Source organism: Scyliorhinus canicula, chromosome 24 (genome assembly GCF_902713615.1).
Source record: "Scyliorhinus canicula chromosome 24, sScyCan1.1, whole genome shotgun sequence".
Classification (NCBI taxonomy): Eukaryota; Metazoa; Chordata; class Chondrichthyes; order Carcharhiniformes; family Scyliorhinidae; genus Scyliorhinus; species Scyliorhinus canicula.
Window position 1 is genome coordinate 22,368,687 of NC_052169.1, and position 20,252 is coordinate 22,388,938.

Consider the following 20,252-nt stretch of genomic DNA (forward strand, 5'->3'; position numbering starts at 1 on the left):
GTCTTGCCCGCTCCTCCGGAGATTCCTCCCAACTCGACCGGCAGTCCGGCTGCCGTGCGGGTGAGGAACCTGATCTGGGGACAGATCCCAAGAATCCCACTTCCTATCCGGGGGTTTCTCTGCGCTTGGCCACTTGATGGAGGAGAATCTGAATCCAGACCATTCAGTCCATCACCTGATCATTGTCCTGCTGAAGCCTAAACCAATCATTTCCCAGCTTTTGTAACCAGTTGGGTTAAGTCTCAGTGACACCAGGTGGTGAAATGCACGGTGTGGACTGTATGTGTAACATTGTCACTCAGGCCTTTATACCGCAAGGTGCTGAATCCAAAGGAGGATTTGTAAGCGTTGGATGGACCAATCTATCTGGTTGAAGCTGCTTTTCCCATATGGTTTCATGTGGAAAAGTGAGACTTTATTTCATTGAGCGCAGTGGGAATTCTGGCTGACAATCTGGCGAATTTAGCTCAGTCTTCCATAATGGAAAATCTTGCATGGCCTCCTGATCTTGGCCAGTCAACCCCCACCCCCTCAAACTCCAGATCATGGAATTCCTACAGTGCAGAAGGAGGCCATTCAGCCCATCGGGTCTGCACCAACCCTTCCCGAAAGAAAAAAAAATGACATGAAAATCGCTTGTTGTCACGAGTAGGCTTCAATGAAGTCACTGTGAAAAGCCCCTAGTCGCCACGTTCTGGCACCTGTTCGGGGAGGCTGGTACGGGAATCGAACCGTGCTGCTGGCCTGCTTTCAAAGCCAGCGATTTAGCCCAGTGTGCTAAACAGCCCCTACCCGCCCTATCCCCGTGGCACTTTGGACGCTAAGGGACAATTTATCATGGCCAATCCACCTAACCTGCACATCTTTGGACTGTGGGAGGAAGCCGGAGCACCCGGAGGAAACCCACGCACACACGGGGAGTACGTGCAGACTCCACACAGTCACCCGAGGCCGGAATTGAACCCGGGTCCCTGGAACTGTGAGGCCGCAGTGCTGACCAGTGGTGCCACTGTGCCGCCCATGGTTGTCACCTCTGTCTGAAAGGACAGTGAGAGAACAATACCATCAGCAACTTTTTATAGGGTGTAGAGTTCTCACGTTATGGGAAGGAGAGGTGCCAGATTTTTATTTCATTGATGCTTCGGGCAAGTGTCCGCTGTGATTTGGATGAAGGTTTTACAGTATTATGCGCTGGCAAACAGATTTGGAAACTTGAGCCAGAAATCCTGGAGCCTCTTACAGCTCATTCCCTGATGCACTGAGTTAACAATGACACAGAACTTCAACTCGCTTCGCGGACAAGGCCTCATGAAAGGAATGCATTGTGGGATACCGAGAGCAGGTTTTACTCACACTGGTGGGAGAGACTTTTTAGAGATGGCAACCTTGCCTTTTTCTCACTCTGGGAATCAGGCGAGCCAGCCCATTGCGCTCCCTGAATTAAAGCTGGCCCCAGGGATCGATTCCAGGCCTGTCGAAGGCCAGTACTGAGGGGTTTGGCCTGCTCCCTTAATGGCCGCCGCTCACTGCTGTTCCTGAGGCCCTGTATCTTTTAGGGCCCCAGCCACCAGACTTTTTAACATTTCGATTCCTTCAGCTCCCCAGGTGATTCGAAAGATTAGAGTGGAGCAGTTTTCCGACGCCTCTGGGAACCTGAAGATTTGGTGCCAGTTCTTCAACGTTTTGAGCGACTCGGCCATCAGGTGGCAAAAAGATGGACTTCGCTTGGATGAGTTGAAACGAAGGTAGCTGTCGCCATCTTGTTCTACCTGCTCACCTTACACCAGGGGCCCAGTAATATATATATATAGCGGAAGTGAGAGGAGGTGTTGGGGGGAAGGAGATAGCGTGGGGTCTCTGGGTCTGTGGTGTGAGGCGATGAGGCAAGTGAACCCAACCTCCTCCTGTGCCAGAATGAGCTTGATTCAGTTCAAACTGGTGCGCAGGATCCACATGACCCGGGCCCGGAAGGAGTGGGTTCTTCCCGGGGGTAACGGATAGATGTGAGAAGTGTGGGCGGGGGTGGGGGCGGCGAATCGTGCTCACATGTTCTGGGGTTGTAAGAAGTTGGAGAGCTTCTGGGAGGTGATGTTCAGGACCTTATTGAGGAAACGGGGGGGGGGGGGGGGGGGGGGTGCTGAGGTGAAGCCGGACCCCATGGTGGCCATCTGTGGGGTTTCGGAGGGGCCGGAGCTGCTGGAGGGGAAGGTGGCGATGTTCTGGCCTTCACCCCTCTGATTGCCCGGTGATGGATTCTTTTGAATTGGAGTTCGGCTATGCCATCGGGGGATGCGGCACGGCTGGGGGATCTGAATGTCTCCGGTTGGAAAATTCTGCCTTCAGGGGGTCAGGAGGTCGGAAGAGGGCTTCGCGGTTCGGTGGAGGCCGTTCGCAACGATATTTGAGGATCCGTTCATGGGTGGCGGGGCCGGGGGGGGGGGGGGGGGGGGGGGGGGGGGGGGTGGACGGAAGGCATTAAAAGGGAAAAAAACTGTCAACTCGGTTTTGTCGGAATGCCGTTTTGTTATTGTTTACGATTGGAATGAAGAATCTTGAAAAGAAAATCCGTTTTCCCGTTTGGAAGAATGGTCTCTGAGGTTTCTAGGCCTGAGGTTTTTTTTACTGCCAGTTGCAGTCTAACCATTTGCTGCGTTTCCCCAGTGCTGGCGACGAGAGTCAAGTGTCACTGGCAATCGTACAGGCCTCAGCGAAGGACTGTGGAGTTTACAGGTGTGTCGTGGAGAACGAATATGGCTCTGATGCCACTGACTTCCTCTTCAGCAATGAAGGTGAGTGAAGGTGCCGACCCGTTACTCTACTGTCTGAGGTGGCGTGCGGCCATGGTAAGTGGGGGGGGGGGTTGTCAGGGCCGGAAGATCCCACCGGCGGCAATGATTAGAACATTCTCGCCTACGCTATTTGAACCGCCGTCTGTCAGAATTCTTTCTGGACTGTGACAGGATTTGAGGAGATGCGTCGTACCAAGAAGATGCTGATAGTTAGCAATCCTCGTCTGCCAAACGCAGTTCATGCTGGGTCAATCATAATTTTCAAAGAACAAAGAAAAGTACAGCACAGGAACAGGCCCGTCGGCCCTCCAAGCCTGTGCTGACCATGCAGCCTCTAAACTAAAATCTTCTACACTTCCGGGGTCCGTATCCCTCTATTCCCATCCTATTCATGTATTTGTCAAGATGCCCCTTAAATGTCACGATCGTCCCTGCTTCCACCCCCTCCTCCGGCAGCGAGTTCCAGGCACCCGCTACCCTCTGTGTAAAAAACTTGCCTCGTACATCTCCTCTAAACCTTGCCCCTCGCACCTTAAACCTATGCCCCCTAGTAATTGACCCCTCTACCCTGGGGAAAAGCCTCTGACTATCCACTCTGTCTATGCCCCTCATAATTATGTCAACCTCTATCAGGTCGCCCCTCAACCTCCATCTTTCCAGTGAGAACAAACCGAGTTTATTCAACCTCTCCTCATCGCTAATGCCCTCCATACCAGGCAACATCCTGGTAAAGCCTCCACATCCTTCTGGTAGTGTGGTGACCAGAATTTAACACTATACTCCAAAGTGTGGCCGAACTGAGGTTCATACCTGAGATTAAGGGGAACGGGGACAAGGCGTGGAGTTGGAGTTAGGTGAGGTGACATTATTTGACATTCTTTGGCCGTTGTCACATTGTGGTAACTTGCTGTGCATAAATTGGCTCCTACGATTCAACAAGTGTTACAGTACATGGGCCAGACCCCAATGTAAATTGGGAAACCGGATAAGACCCCAACAATTTTCCAGTTTGCAATCTGTGAGGAAAGGATATTTCGCTCCAGGAGTGATTCCACTGACAAACTGGGGATCTTTTATATTAGAACAAACTTTATTACTAACGCAGGATTAACCCCACTAAGGTCCAAGGAAAACAACAGCTTTTCAATTAACAGTTAAACAGTTAAGAAAAATAAATAAAGAAAGGCCTTTGAGCTGACTTTCCCATCTACGACTAAACGTTCAAGTAAGCAAAATCCATGCACACAGATCAAATGCCACTTATGAATAAAGTTAACACTCAGCGGTTTACAGATTTATTCCCAAAGTCCTTGGGAGAGAAGCTATCGGAAGAGTCTGAGAAACACCCCTATTTTGCTCAGAACCCAGAGCAGAACACTCAAACTGGAACAGACACGGGGCAGCACTGAAGTCGAAACTAGAAACAACAGATCCAGCTTCTCCCATGAGTGACATCACAGCGTGCCTAGCCGTTAACCCCTTAATCACAGCTTTAGCGAACATATAACCAGGGATACCTTAACCTAAGTTTGCTTAACAACATTACTGCAACCAACGTATAATGCAATATATATAAAAATAGCCTACATTCATCACTTCAAACAGCATTTGAGTGGCTTCGAATGAATTTGGGGACTGTGAAAGGCTCAACAGAAATGTCAGTCTCTCTTTCTTCCGTTTTCTGTTACTGCTGTGCAAAGTGTCAACGCGTTTTGAATAGAAATCTAACTGGTCTGTTTATTGCCGCAGTTTTGTCCGGATTGATTTCAAGAGAAGAAATTGAAGGTAAGATCCCAACCTCCAATCACCTCACTGATCCGTGCCAATCAATCACAGCTCTGTCGTCCTGTATAACCTCTTGAACCCTCACCTCTTGGGTTCTATGTTACAGTGGGCGAGGAGATCGAGATGACTCCCATGTTGATAACCAAAGGTCTCACTGATGAAGGATTCTGGGGCAGCAAACTCTTTGGCAGAGTTATGACAAAGGATCTGCATTTTGGCGCTGGATGTCGACGAAAAGCTAGCCGGGTGAAAGTTATCTACGGACTGGAGCCAATATTCGAATCCGGGGCGACCTGTATTATCAAAGTGCGGAACTGCATATCCTTTGGGACCAAAAAGGACAATGGCCTTATTGAAAGAAACCATGATATCACAATGCAGGTAAAGGGTTCCTCTGGATGGGATGTTGAGTTAGATCAAGAAGATTCGATTGGGAATCCCCACAGAAATTGGCTACAGTTTTGGTCCTCTTATTTAAGGAAAGGTATACTTGCCGCAATTCTCCAGCCATTTGCCGGTGGCGGGATTCTCTGGTTGCGCCGGTAGCGGTCTGGTGGTTTCAATAGAAAATCCCACTGACAAGCTGCGGGAACAGAGGATCTCGCCACCAGCAAACGGAGCAGCCAGACCCTCCATCCTCGCTAGCAGCGGTCGTGGGGTGGACTCGCAGTGGAGAATCCAGCCCATTGGAGGCCGCACAGAGGAGGTTTACTCGGATGGTCCCGGGAAGGGAGGGATTGCCATACGAGGAAAGATTAATCAGGTTGAGTCTGTGCTCCTTGGAGTTAAGAATGAGAGGTGATATGATTGAAACATGCAACATTCTTAAGGGGTCAGACAGGGTACATGTTGGGAGGAATGTTTCCACTCATGGGAGAGTGTGGGACCAGAGGGCAGAGTCACATAATAAGCATTTAAGAAAGATTTGAAGAAGAATTTATTCTCTGAGTTGTGAATCTTTGGAATTCTCTATCCCAGGAAGCTGTGGAGGTCGAGTCCTTGAACATTTTCAAGGCCAAGATCAATAGGTTTTTATGTTTTGTTATGCTCTTGACGTAGCATAAGCTGCTTCCTTGATGTGCACTCTGACAAAGGCAGGTTCAGATTTGGAAATAGCTTTAACACATTTATTAAACTGTTAAAGATTCTCCTACTTGGATTCGACTCTCCTGTTAATCCTGCTATAGCTACTCAGACTGACGAACCAGTCTGCTACAATCCAGGTGGTGGGTGTGATGTGTTTCAAATCAACCCTGTGTACTCACTGAGTGTCTCCACTGGAAAGAGGAAGGTCATGGTGCTGTGTCCTTTTATATGGGTTGGTGTAATACCCCCCTGTGGTAGTGTCACCTCTGTGTGTATCGTGAATGCCCATTGGTCGTGTTCTATCTTACTGACCTTTTGGTTGAATGTCTGTGTGTCATGTCTCTGGTGCACCCTCTAGTGTCTATCTAGTCTATGTGTATTTACATTAACCCCTTTTGTATCTACAGTGATGCATATCACCACAAGTTTGGGAATTAAGAGTTAGGGAGATAAGGCAGGAAAGTGGACTGAACGAGTGTTAGATCAGCCATGGTCTTACTAAATAGCAGAGGAGGCTCGAAGGCCTAATCCTATTTCCTATGGTCTGTATTTTTGCTTACCCCACTTCTACGGTAGTGTTGGTAATTTGATAATTTGAACCAAAGATCTTTCTTCACCCGAATGCATCATCTGAACCTCACAGTGTAAACTCCTGTGTTTTATTTTCATAAAATTACCACATTCCTAAAATTTGTCGAGGTACATTCCATCCCAGTCCAAATAGACATTATCTAAACATTACAGATCGGTTTCTTCCAATACAGTTCAAAGGTTATCAGGGATGGAGTGGAATGTAGAACTTGGAAACTCAAAAAACAGATCAGCCATGATCATACTGAATAGCAGAGCAGGTTCGAGGGGCCGAATGGCCAACTTTGCATGCTCGTACATGAGGTGTCTCATTACACCTACAACTGCAGGTTGGATTTACCATGTCCATTTACGGGTGGCGGTGGGATAGTGGGAATTTTACCTGACTGGTAATCCCGAGACCCAGAGTCATGCTCTGGGGACCTGGGTTCAAATCCCGCCATGGCAGATGGTGAAATTTGAATTCAGTAAGAGAATCTGGAATTAAAAGTCTAATGATGACCAATGAAACCATTGTCAATGGTCGTAAAAACCCATCTGGTTCACTGATGTCTTTTCGGGAAGGAAATCTGCCGTCCTTACCCGGTCTGGCCTACATGTGACTCCAGACCCCCACAGTGATGTGGTTGACTCTTACTTTAAGGGCAATTAGGGATGGGTGGTCAATGCTGGCTAGGCCAGCGACGCCCACATCACATCGAACATAGATCATTACAGCGGAGTACAGGCCCTTCGGCCCTCGATGTTGCGCCGACCTGTGAAACCACTCTTAAGTCCCTCTGCACTATTCCCTTATCGTCCATATGTCTATCCAATGACCATTTGAATGCGTTTAGTGTTGGCGAGTCCACTACTGTTGCAGGCAGGGCATTCCACGCCCTTACTACTCTCTGAGTAAAGAACCTACCTCTGACATCTGTCCTATATCTATCTCCCCTCAATTTAAAGCTATGTCCCCTCGTGCTAGACATCACCATCTGAGGAAAAAGGCTCTCAATGTCCACCCTATCTAATCCTCTGATCATCTTGTATGCCTCAAATAAGTCACCTCTTAACCTTCTTCTCTCTAATGAAAACAGCCTCACGTCCCTCAGCCTTCCCTCATATGATTTTCCCTCCATACCAGGCAACATCCTTGTAAATCTCCTCTGTACCCTTTCCAATGCTTCCATGAATCAAAATTTCTCTGTTGCGTACAATCTGAGGGATTTTACACAGTTCCCAGCTTCTCTACGGCAGGAGGGCCATAGACCGTGGCCTTTCCCCATTCAGCCTTTGCAGCGGCCGCCCCGGGATTTGGTGTGTCCTCCAGCACGTATCCCGGACCCTGGAATGTGCCAGGCTGTAAGACGCGGGCAGTCAACAACTCCATGCACTGGAAGAGCAACAAGAAGCGATCTGGGCCTCCAGGTAGCCTTCTTTTCATGATGTGATTGTACTCCCTGCTCAGGTAAAACTGTCTTCATGATAAATGAACAGAAAGGCAAATACCAACAATTGGACACAGTATTACCATTTTCCGGATTATGGAATCCGCTCATCAAAAATAGGGCCTCCCGGTGGTATGTATATCTCTCCTCACTCTCATGCCCCTCCCCCCTCCCATCCCTGACTCCCCCTCAACTCCAACATCTTTCCTGAATCATTGGGTGGGATGTTCTGGCCCCACCTGCCCCAGGACTGAAAATTCCTGCCCGTGGTCAACGGAACTTTTCCTTGTCCGTTGAATTCTCCGTCCCGCCCGCGCCGATTTCCGCGCCGGGCGGGGCCAGAAGATTTAGGCCATCGTTTGAAAGAAAACGCTTCATTAACTCTCTTCTTAGCTTTCTCTGTTACCGTGGAACACCTCAAGTCCCTCCTCACTATAAGTATAATTTCCTATCCCTGCCCACGGCCTAGGCTGTGAGGCTTTCACGTTGTTCCTTCGGCGATGGCGAGGGATGCCCTGATGGTATTGTTTGTGAAGACCGTTTGGATCTGTGAGGGGACTAATTATTTTCTTTTGTTGAAATTTTCAGGACTGTAAGCGTCAAAACACAGCACGGGAATACGGTAAAATATTCGCAGCTGAAGCGCGGGTGATTGAAGCCTTCGGCCCAGTCCCGGAGTGAGTGTTCCTGTGTGCTAATCAATTCCGAATATTTGCTTTTCTGTCAGTCAGTTGTGGAAAAGGTTTTCTGTCAGTCACTTGTTCCTCACACGGGTTTTCGTTCCCAGGGTAATTCCGCTGCACCTGCTCTATCGGCCCGCCAACAATATCCCTTACGCAACCATAGAGAAAGATCTGAATGGACAATTCGCAAAGTATTCAATGGAAGACAAGAGCAGGAATCTGTCAGCGTCCGAAATTGGACAGAAGTGTCACACCTTTCAACACTGGATTTACCAATGGACGAACGGCAATTTGCTAATAACTGACTTACAAGGTAGGGTTAAAATTGCACTGTGCAGAAAGATTACTCGCTGAGCCCTTCGACCGGGGAGCCTGTACCTAATGGCAGTGTGTTTGCAAATCATTCGAAAACTCACCACATATAAAACCCATGAAATGAAATGAAAATCACTTACTGTCACAAGTAGGCTTCAAATGAAGTTACTGTGAAAAGCCCCCAGTCGCCACATTCCGGCGCCTGTTCGGGGAGGCTGGTACGGGAATTGAACCGTGCTGCTGGCCTGCCTTGGCCCGCTTTCAAAGCCAGCGATTGCTAAACCAGCCCCATGTAGATTCTTTGATGTTAGTGCATTGAAAAAACAGGCCGATCTTCAGAGAAATGTGGTTACAAAACCAGTGATCGCATGCCTTCATGTAAATTCAAACAAGCTTACATTCCATCTACTATGCAGAACTATAAATACAGCATTATGCTAAATGCAGTCATCACTGGTATCTGCTTTACCACAGCGGAAAGGTTGGGTAATCAATGAGGCAGCTACAGGGGAAGCAGAGGCAGTGGCGTAATGGTATTATCACTGGACTAGTAAACCAGAGACCCCAGGGTAATGCTCCCGGGTTCAAATCCCACCACTGCAGATGGTGAAATTTAAATTCAATAAAAAATCTCAAATAAAAAAAGTAACAATTGTTGTCAAAGGTGCCACACAAAAGGTTGCTGCATAAGATAAAGATGCACGGCATTAAGTAGTAGCATGGATAGAGGATTGGTTAATTAATAGAAAGCAAAGAGTGGGGATTAATGGGTGTTTCTCTGGTTGGCAATCAGTAGCTAGTGGTGTCCCTCAGGGATCCGTGTTGGGCCCACAATTGTTCACAATTTACATAGATGATTTGGAGTTGGGGACCAAGGGCAATGTGTCCAAGTTTGCAGATGACACTAAGATGAGTGGTAAAGCGAAAAGTGCAGAGGATACCGGAAGTCTGCAGAGGGATTTGGATAGGTTAAGTGAATGGGCTAGGGTCTGGCAGATGGAATACAATGTTGACAAATGTGAGGTTATCCATTTTGGTAGGAATAACAGCAAAAGGGATCATTATTTGAATGACAAAATGTTAAAACATGCTGCTGTGCAGGGAGACCTGGGTGTGCTAGTGCATGAGTCGCAAAAAGTTGGTTTACAGGTGCAACAGGTGATTAAGAAGGCAAATAGAATTTTGTCCTTCATTGCTAGAGGGATGGAGTTTAAGACTAGGGAGGTTATGCTGCAATTGTATACGGTGTTAGTGAGGCCACACCTGGAGTATTGTGTTCAGTTTTGGTCTCCTTACTTGAGAAAGGACGTACTGGCACTGGAGGGTGTGCAGAGGAGATTCACTAGGTTAATCCCAGAGCTGAAGGGGTTGGATTACGAGGAGAGGTTGAGTGACTGGGACTGTACTCATTGGAATTTAGAAGGATGAGGGGGGTATCTTATAGAAACATATAAAATTATGAAGGGAATAGATAGGATAGATGCGGGCAGGTTGTTTCCACTGGCAGGTGACAGCAGAACTAGGGGGCATAGCCTCAAAATAAGGGGAAGTAGATTTAGGACTGAGTTCAGGAGGAACTTCTTCACCCAAAGGGTTGTGAATCTATGGAATTCCTTGCCCAGTGAAGCAGTAGAGGCTCCTTCATTAAATGTTTTTAAGATAAAGATAGATTTTTTTTGAAGAATAAAGGGATTAAGGGTTATGGTGTTCGGGCCGGAAAGTGGAGCTGAGTCCACAAAAGATCAGCCATGATCTCATTGAATGGCGGAGCAGGCTCGAGGGGCCACTCTTGCTCCTCGTTCTTATGTTCTTAATACAAGAGGTTCACTAATGTAATTTAGGGAAGGAAATCTGCCGTCCTTTCCCGGTCTGGCGTACATATGACACCACACCCACAGCAATGTGGTTGACTCTTAACTGCCTCAAGGGCAATTATGGATGGGCAGTAAATGCTGGCCCAGCCTGCGACGCCCACGTCCCATGAACAAATTTCAAAAAAACCTGTTGGGCTGGATTCCTCGGACTGGCAGCGGGACGCGGTGCGCCGTTCGCTGGCGGCGAATTTCTCTGTTCCCGCTGCCGGTCAATAGGATTTCCCATGGCAACCTCCCCACCCTGCCGAGAAACCGCGGGCGATGCACCGACGAACAGCCGGAGAATTTTGGCCGTGGAGAAACATTAATACAATCGGTCAACTAAGCAAAGTGATGGATGGTCTCATTGACGGCGCTGCCAGGCGGCACTGGCGCAGCATGATCCTGCCCGCTGGCGTTCCGCCGGGGCCACTCAACAAAAGAGCCTTTTGGGCCAAACCCCGAACAATGAGCTGTATTCAGGATGTGAGGTGAGAACGACTATCCTTGACTTCAAGGCAGCATTTGACCGAGTGTGGCATCAAGGATGCCCAGGGCATCACTGCAGGGGTTCCCCAGGGTAGTTGTTGCTGCAAAGAGACACGTTATGAAGGTGCCCAAACTCTGGATTCTTGTGAAACACGATGAGGGGTTTATTCAGGGTTTTGCCCATCCAATCAGGATGTTGATCTGCTTAATGTACGCGCGAAGACCCTGCTGACGTCACGACACATCACGTGACTCAGAATCAGGAAGAATGTTTTCCCAGATATATAACACCCCTCCCCCTTTACTTCATTAATGTAACAACAACAATTTTTTTTTGACAGACAATTTTATTGAGGTATTTTTGACATTGTAAACAGTAACAATATGCATTAGTGTGCAGATACCAATTACAAAAAAAACATAGTGCAAATAACAGAACCACTCTCGCAGATAGACCCACCTATTCTCCCCCCCTACTCTACACTATTCTACCACCCCCCCCCCCCCCCCCCCGATTAGTTCCCCGCGAAGAAGTTGATGAATGGTTGCCACCTCCGGGCGAACCCCGATAGTAATCCTCGTAAGGCAAACTTGATTTTTTTCCAAGCCGAGAAAGCTTGCCATGTCCGACAGTCATAGTTCGGTCCTTGGGGGCTTTGAGCCCCTCCAGGCCAACAGTATCCGTCGCCAGGCTATCAGGGAAGCAAAGGCCACAACGTCGGCCTCTATCCCCTCCTGGACTCCCGGGTCCTCCGACACCCCAAAAATCTCCACCTCTGGACTCATCGCCACCCTTGTTTTCAGTACCCGGGATATGACGCTCGCAAATCCCTGCCAGTATCCCCTGAGTTTTGGACACGCCCAGGACATGTGGACATGGTTCGCTGGTCCTCCCCCACATCTAGCACAGTTGTCCTCCAGCCCAAAGAATTTGCTCATCTGGGCCACCGTCATGTGGGCCTGGTGAACCACCTTGAACTGAATCAGACCGAGCCTGTCACATGTTGCGGTTCCATTTACCCTCCTCAGAGCGTCTGCCCATACGCCTCCCTCCAATTCCCCACCAAGCTCCTCCTCCCACTTAGGTTTCAGTTCCTCGGTCCCTGTGTCCTCTGCTCCCATAAGCTCCTTATAAATATCCGAGACTCTCTCCTCTCCTACCTCACCCCTGGAAATGACCCTGTCCTGGATCCCCCTTGGTGGAAGGCGTGGAAAGGACGGGACCTGTCTATGTACGAAGTCCCGCACCTGCAAGTACCGAAAGGCATTCCCCCTCGCCAGCCCGAACTTCTCCTCCAGCACCCTCATGTTCGCGAAGCTCCCTTCCAGGAACAAGTTGCCCATCCTTCCCACCTCCGCCAAGCTCGAAACCCGCCGTCCATCTTCCCCGGGACAAATCGGTGGTTGTCACATATTGGGGACCAGACCGACGCTCCCACTTCCCCCGCATGCTTCCTTCATTGGCCCCAAATCCGCAAAGCCGCCACCATTGTAGGGCTGGTGGAGTACCTGGCCGGCGGGAGTGGCAGGGGAGCCGTGACCAGGGCTGCCAAGCTGGTGCCCCTGCACGAAGCAGCCTCCTCCCGCTCCCAAACCGACCCCGTACCCACCATCCATTTCCTTACCATGGCTATGTTAGCCACCCAGTAGTAGTTGCTGATGTTCGGCAACGCCAGCCTCCCCTCGCTACGGTTCCGTTCCAGCATCCCGCTCTTTACCCGCGGGGACTTCCCCGCCCAAACAAATCCCAGGATGATTTTATTGATTCTTTTAAAGAAGGACCGCGGAATGAAAATAGGGAGACACTGAAAAATAAACAGGAATCTCGGGAGGATCGTCATCTTCACTGTCTGTACTCTCCCCGCTAATGACAGCGGGAGTGCATCCCACCTCCGAAACTCGCTCCTCATTTGCTCAACCAGCCTGGACAAGTTCAACCTATGCATCTTACCCCAGTCGCGCGCCACTTGTACCCCTAGATACCTAAAACTTTCCCCAACCAGCCTAAATGGTAGCTCCCTCAGCCTATTCTCCTGACCCTTCGCCTGTACCACAAACATCTCGCTTTTTGCCATGTTCAACTTGTAGCCCGAAAACCGGCCAAACTCCCCTAGGATTTCCATAATCCCGTCCATCCCTGCCGCTGGATCTGACACATACAAAAGCAGGTCGTCCGCATAGAGCGAGACCTTGTGTTCTATCCCCCCGACCATTCCCTTCCATCCCCTTGCCGCTCTCAGAGCAATTGGCAGCGGTTCTATGGCCAACGCAAACAGCAGTGGAGGGAGGGGGCATCCCTGTCTTGTCCCGCGGTGTAGTCTAAAATACTCATATGTCGTCCTGTTCATCCTTACACTAGCCTCCAGGGCCTGATATAGCAGTTTAACCCAGTCACAAAGCCCTCTCCAAACCCAAAACGTCCCAGCACCTCCCATAAATAGTCCCACTCCACCTGGTCAAAAGCCTTTTTGGCATCCATTGCCACCACTACCTCCACCTCTCTGCCCTCCGGGGGCATCATAATCACATTGAGTAGCCTTCTTAGATTGGCTACCAGCTGCCAGCCCTTAACTAACCCCGTTTGGTCCTCCGCAATCACGTCCGGTACGCAGTCTTCGATTCTGGTCGCCAGGATCTTGGCCAGCAGTTTAGCGTCTACATTAATCAGGGAGATTGGCCTATAGGCCCCACAGACCTCCGGATCCTTATCCCGTTTTAATATCAGCAAGATGGTGGCTTGCGACATCGTCGGGGGTAGCACCCCATTGTCCCTCGCCTCGTTAAAAACCCGAACCAGCACCAGCCCCAGTATACCCCCAAACTTTTTGTAGAACTCCACTGAATAGCCATCCGGCCCCGGGGCTTTACCCGACTGCATGGCCTTCAGGCCCCCCAATTACTTCAGCTCTAATTGGGGCCCCCAGCCCCTCTACCATCCCCCTGCCCACCTTTGGGAAGGTCAGCCCATCTAAGAAGTGCCTCATCCCCTCCGGCCCTGTGGGGGGTTCTGAGGTATACAGCTTACTGTAAAAGTCCCTGAATACCCTGTTCAATCCTACCGGGTCTCCCACCCGGTTCCCTGCCCCGTCCACTACCGTCCCTATCTCCCTGGCCGCCTCCCTCTTCCTAAGTTGCTGTGCAAGCATTCTGCTGGCTTTCTCCCCATACTCATACACCGCGTCCCTGGCCTTTCTGAGTTGCTCTACGCCCTTCCCAGTGGATAGCTCTCCCAGCTCCACCTGGAGTCTCCGTTGTTCCCTAAGTAGCTTTGCCCTCGGGGAGTCCGCATATTCCCTATCCGTCCGAGTCATCTCCTGCACCAGTCTGTCCATCTCTGCCCTATCCGTTCTGTCCCTATGGGCTCGGATTGAGGTCAGTTCCCCTCTCACCACCGCCTTCAGCGCCTCCCAGAGCACCGCTGCTGAGACTTCCCCTGTATCGTTGACCTGCAGGTAGTCCTGCATGCATTTCCCCACTCTCTCATACACCCTCTCCTCTGCCAACAATCCCACCTCTAACCTCCATTGTGGGCGCTGATAACTTTCTTTGCAGACCAGCAGGTCGACCCAATGTGGAGCATGGCCCGAAATAGTGATCGCCGAGTATTCGGTATCCCTCACCCCCTCCAAAACGTCCCTACTCATAATAAAGAAGTCAATACGAGAATAAACCTTGTGAACATGTGAATAGAACGAGAACTCCTTCCCCGTCGGCTGGCTGACTCTCCAGGGGTCTGCCACCCCATTTGTTCCATGAACCCTCTCAGTTCCCTTGCCATTGCCGGGACCCTGCCCGTTCTGGAGCACGACTGGTCGGGGTCGAGGACTGTATTAAAGTCCCCACCCATAATCAACTTGTGCGAATCCAAGTCGGGGATTTTCTCCAGCAGCCTTTTGATGAAATCTACATCATCCCAGTTTGGAGCGTAAACATTCACCAGGACCACCTTCACCCCCTCAAGCTTGCCCCGGACCATAAGAAATCTCGCTCCCGTTGACTAGTTCAAAGCAGTTAGTCTGGTGGCTCCCACCATGTCTCCCACCTATTGTCCCACTGCTCTCTCCCCCCCCCCCCCCATCAATGCCACCTCCCCAGAACAGCCCTGTTCGAGCAATCGCTCTGGGACCGAAACCCCCCCCCCCCCCATCAACGCCACCTCCCCAGAACAGCCCTGTTCGAGCAATCGCTCTGGGACTGAAACAGAGAGAAAACAAACAAAGAACAAAGCACAAAAAAAAGCAAAGAGAACCCGAACCGCCCCCCAGCACCCAACAACTTCAACTTTAACTATCACTTTGGCTTTAACTTTAAAACAGGCAAACACAAACACAAGAACACCCCCAATTTTAAATAAAAGAGCATGCCGAACGACATCGCTAACACGAAGGGCAATCTGTGAACAACTGCAGACATCCCTTAATACACTCTAACTTGAGTCCATGGGTCCTCAGTTCGGCACTGGTCCATGCCCCTTAGCGAAGTCCATCGCTTCCTCCGGGTCGTCAAAATAATGTTGCTGTTCCCGGTATGTGACCCAAAGCCGCGCCGGGAAAAGTATCCCAAACTTGACCTTTTTAAACAGAATCTCTAATTTGTCTGTAGGCTGCCCTCCTTCTGGCCACCTCCTGGCTCAGATCCTGGTAGATGCGCAGGGCACTGTTGTTCCATGAGCAGCTCCTCGTGCTCTTGGCCCACTGTAGAACCCGCTCCTTGTCCACGAACCTATGGAACCTGACCACCATCGCCCGTATGGTTTCAGATCTAGGGTGAATCCATACGGGCGATGGTGGTCACACACCATCTTGTTCTTTGAGTGTCGCTGTCTGGCCTAGCCAGTGACACCCACAACCCGTATAAAATACCACTGGGATATACCTTTGATACTGAACATCAGTGGAAATACAAACTCATGGATGGTCTTCCCTTCTGCTGGGCGCTATGTAAATGTACCTGCCATCACTGACAATGATCGTGATCCCTCAGCAATGTGGACGAGTGCGAGATTGTTACGCGGTGTGGGCTAGTGGTGGTGTGGCTGTGGTGGGCTGTTTTGTTGCCTCCTGTAGGCAAAGGCTGGATTCACCGATTTGGAGGCTAAGTGCCGACACCGGCAAGGGAACTGTGGCGTTTTATGACAGAAAAATCGGTGCCGAACCCACACCGATGCTGCGACCAGCGAGGGGCCAGCAGCCGCGCCGAGTAAAACTCCCGCCTCCCAGGACAAAACCGGCTGGAGAATGGGCGGATCCGTGGCCGCGCGTGTGCATGGTGACGACCTGCCGCGGTCGCACCGTAAAACATGGCACCGGCCATGCGCGGACTCGACCTGCCAAATACTGCCCCCCCCCCCACCCCCCCCCCCCCCCCCCCCCTGGCCACCCCCCCCCCCCCCCCCAGTCCCCCAGCCCTCGCAGAGCCCCCCCCCGGCCATCAGCACGGCTCCTGGCTGACTGCGGTGCCGCTGGACACAGCCCGCACCCGCCACGCCGGATTCCTGAGACCACAAGTGAACCGCGCCGTCGGGAACTCGGCCCATCTGCCGCGGTGGATTTACATAGAATTTACAGTGCAGAAGGAGGCCATTCGGCCCATCGAGTCTGCACCGGCTCTTGGAAACAGCATCCTACCCAAGGTCAACACCTCCACCCTATCCCCATAACCCAGTAACCCCACCCAACACTAAGGGCAATTTTGGACACTAAGGGCAATTTATCATGGGCCAATCCACCTAACCTGCACATCTTTGGATTGTGGGAGGAAACCGGAGCACCCGGAGGAAACCCACGCACACACGGGGAGGATGTGCAGACTCCGCACAGACAGTGACCCAAGCCGGAATCGAACCTGGGACCCTGGAGCTGTGAAGCAATTGTGCTATCCACAATGCTACCGTGCTGCCCTTAATTTGCGGAGGCCCTGGGCAATAGAGGGTCAGGCCCGCTAATGATACGCCAACGGTGCTCAAACACGGCGCGAGTGACGCATTTACGCCATTTTAAGGATGCCGGAGGACCCCCATTTGGCGTCAAACCGGCGGCGACCGCGCTTTTGCCGTCGGACGCTGTTCTCCGCCCAATCGCGTTTTGCGATTTCGGCCGACGGTGAATCGCGCCCCTTGTTCCCAGAGCAACACGGTGGGAAGCACTGCTCAAAATGAATAGTTTCATTGAGAAATGATGGAGCAAAAGAACGTTTTGGAAGCGATGGAACACAAAACATCCAGGAAATAGATTGAGGATAGCGAGTGGAGAATGGATTCTCCTCTTTAATAATCTGTCCCAAGGAGTCTTGTTAAATTATTCATAGTGGGCACATGCCAATCTGGCACAGCTGGGCGCTATGTTAAAAACATACCAAGCATCCTATTCACTGGCATTACGAATTAACCACTTCAGGTGTCTGGGACAATCACATGACTGTCATGTGTCGATCGAAAGTCTTGCCAGGTATATCTGGTCTACCTGAGGGAAAATAATGTTTTAAGAAATCCAACTTGCCTCAGATTCCTGTGCATGTGGTCGCATTGACTACACGTTATTGTTATTGAGCTTAACGTTATTGAGCTCAACAATTCCCTTTCTTACTTGCTGGCTGTGTCCTGAGGCACATTCCTTGCTCGGTAGTATTTAAATGCTCTTCAAGGAAGTTTTGTGTCTTTGCATCTCTCAATGAAAAATTTGGGAGCCCTTGGGAGCACCATGGAGACCAGGGGCTGGTTTAGCACAGTGGGCTAAATAGCTGGCTTACAATGCAAAACAAGACCAGCAGCGCGGGTTCAATTCCCGTACCAGCCTCCCCGAACAGGCACCGGAATGGGGGGACTGGGGGCTTTTCACAGTAACTTCATTGAAGCCTACTCCTGACAATAAGCGATTATTATTATTAGACTATCGGTTACTTGTTCCATCATCTTAGATGGCGGATACTGTGACCTCTGTGACCCTATGCGATAGCTCTCTTACAGCATGTTGTATTCCTGCCCTCGCACTCCCTCACAGTCTGTGTTACTGAGATCCTGGTGTGTTTCTTAATTGCAGTTGCTGCGTGTTCTTCAGATTGTAAGATCTGATCATTCTCAGAGAATTGGGGGGCACAGTGGTTAGCACTGCTGCCTCACAGCACCAGGGACCGGGTTCAATTCCGGCCTTGGGTCACTGTCGGTGCGGACTCTGCACGTTGTCCCCATGTCTGCGTGGGTTTCCTCCGGGTGCTCCGGTTTCCTCCCACAGTCCGAACAAACCCTGCGGTCCCCAGGGTAAAACAGCACAGCCTTCTGGATCCTTCTGTTTGAATTAAAGGTACAGGGTGCTTTCCGGCTGCTTTGCCTTAAAGTCACAGGCTCATTAAACATCCATGGATCAAAAACGTAACAGCAAGAATAAAAGAAAGGGGGAAGAAGGGAATATAAACAGGAACAAAGAGGAAGGATCTTACCTGGTCATGGGGCCAATAGTGGAAGTGTACTGACCTGCACGAGGGCACATGTGGCTCACACCTGTCCTCTCTCCAGAGATTGAAAATTCTTCAAAACACCTTCCCACATCGGTCCCCTTGCTCAAGGGTTTAATGGGAGCCATATTGATGGTTGCTGGTATGGGGTAGGGACTAGGGGTGGCTTGAAAAACCAGATAATTGGAGATGCATCCTGGAGGTTACCATTGACCATACACTGGACTTGACTAGCAATGTAAACACAGTGGCTGTGAGAGCATTTCAGAGTCTAGGAACCCTGCGGCGAGTGACTCACCTCCCGACTCCCTAAAGCCCATCTACCACCAACAAGGCACAAGTCAGGAGTGTGATGGAATACTCTCCACTTGCTGGGATGAGTGCAGCTCCAACAACACTCAAGAAGCTCAACACCAACCAGGGCAAAGCAGCCCCGCTTGATTGGCACCCCTTCCACAAACACCCACTCCCACCACCACCGACGCACAGTGGCAGCCGTGTGTACCATCTACAAGATGCATTGCAGCAACTCATCAAGGCTCCTTAGGCAGCACCTTCCAAACCCACAACCACTACCATCTAGAAGGGACAAGAGCAGCAGATACCTGTGTTATGGGAGCGGTGTTTTCAGAACCCCAAAATGTATCACCCAACCTCTCCCTTTAATGTATTGTTGCTTTTGAAGCACACGGCTTGTTCCCCAGGTGTGGTATTACACGTGGTTTTTAAAACAAGACAATGTTTATTCCATGAACTCAACTTAACCTTTTAAAATAAACATTGGATCTCTTAACACCCCTTACTTCAAAGATAACCCCGAAAATAATACAACACAAGATAATCCCTCAAAATGTTCCTTCAAACCTCCAAAAGACTTAACACCTTTAAACAGAAACCCATCAGATTACAGACATTACCATTATGAGTTTAAATCACACAAATGATTCATAGATAGTTTTTCCTGGCAGATATCAGAGCAGATCCAGCTCACTGCAAAGACAGACACACCCAAGCTCTTTTCTTCAAAACTGGCTTTTCCTTTCAAACAGCTCGCAGCAAACCAGCCAGGCACTTTTCAGCTGCTCTCTCTCAAAACTGAAACCTAAACACTGCAAAATGGCTGAGCTAAAAAACCCAGCTCCACCCATACTCTGACGTCACTTCAGTAATATGAGCTGCTCTATTTCGTAAAGGTACATTGCTTAAACATCCATTTGTTAAAGGTACTCTCACATGACACCTGGAAACACCAAAGTTTGGTGGTTTGCCTCAAAGCCACTCTCCATACTGATTTGGAAATATATCACTGTTCCTTCACTGTTGTTGGGTCTCACTGGATCTCCCTTCCTAACAGCACTGGGATGTACCTACACTTCAAGTACTGCAGTGGTTCAAGGAGGCATTTCACCACCACCTTGTCAAGGGGCAATTAGAGATGGGCAATAAATGTTGGCCGAGGCAGCGGCGTCCGCACCCCTTGAATTAATCCATTATGATCCAACTGACGGATGTGAATGAGATGCCCTCTCATTTAAGTGTAGTGAGGTGAGTGCTGGAGGGCGTGACCCCAGGGCGATCACCTGGGCCATGCCCCCGGGAAATGGGAGTGTCTTGTTTATTTTCAAACAAATGTCACAGCCCACTAATCCATCTTCTTTCCTGTGTGTGTCCATACAGGAGTGGGGCTGATGCTCACGGACGTGCAGATTGTGACGTCATCGAAAGGGTAGGTCCGCGTTGTGAATGATCCGGCGGGAAAACCGGGTTGCAATAGAACGGCAC

General features: G+C 50.1%; 2 protein-coding genes across 2 annotated transcripts in view; one reads left to right on the top strand and one right to left on the bottom strand.

Annotated features, from left to right (window-relative positions):
* The window catches only part of malt3 (MALT paracaspase 3), a 242,432-nt gene that overhangs the window by 220,458 nt on the left and 1,722 nt on the right, over positions 1-20,252 (bottom strand). The window lies entirely within an intron of this gene.
* Positions 1-20,252, top strand: part of alpk3a (alpha-kinase 3a) — an 81,738-nt gene that overhangs the window by 57,973 nt on the left and 3,513 nt on the right. The window contains exons 7-13 of the mRNA XM_038784247.1: positions 1,598-1,745; positions 2,662-2,789; positions 4,539-4,574; positions 4,681-4,955; positions 8,270-8,358; positions 8,469-8,677; positions 20,148-20,196. Coding sequence (XP_038640175.1) covers positions 1,598-1,745; positions 2,662-2,789; positions 4,539-4,574; positions 4,681-4,955; positions 8,270-8,358; positions 8,469-8,677; positions 20,148-20,196 — 934 coding nt within the window. The remainder of the gene's footprint in view (positions 1-1,597; positions 1,746-2,661; positions 2,790-4,538; positions 4,575-4,680; positions 4,956-8,269; positions 8,359-8,468; positions 8,678-20,147; positions 20,197-20,252) is intronic.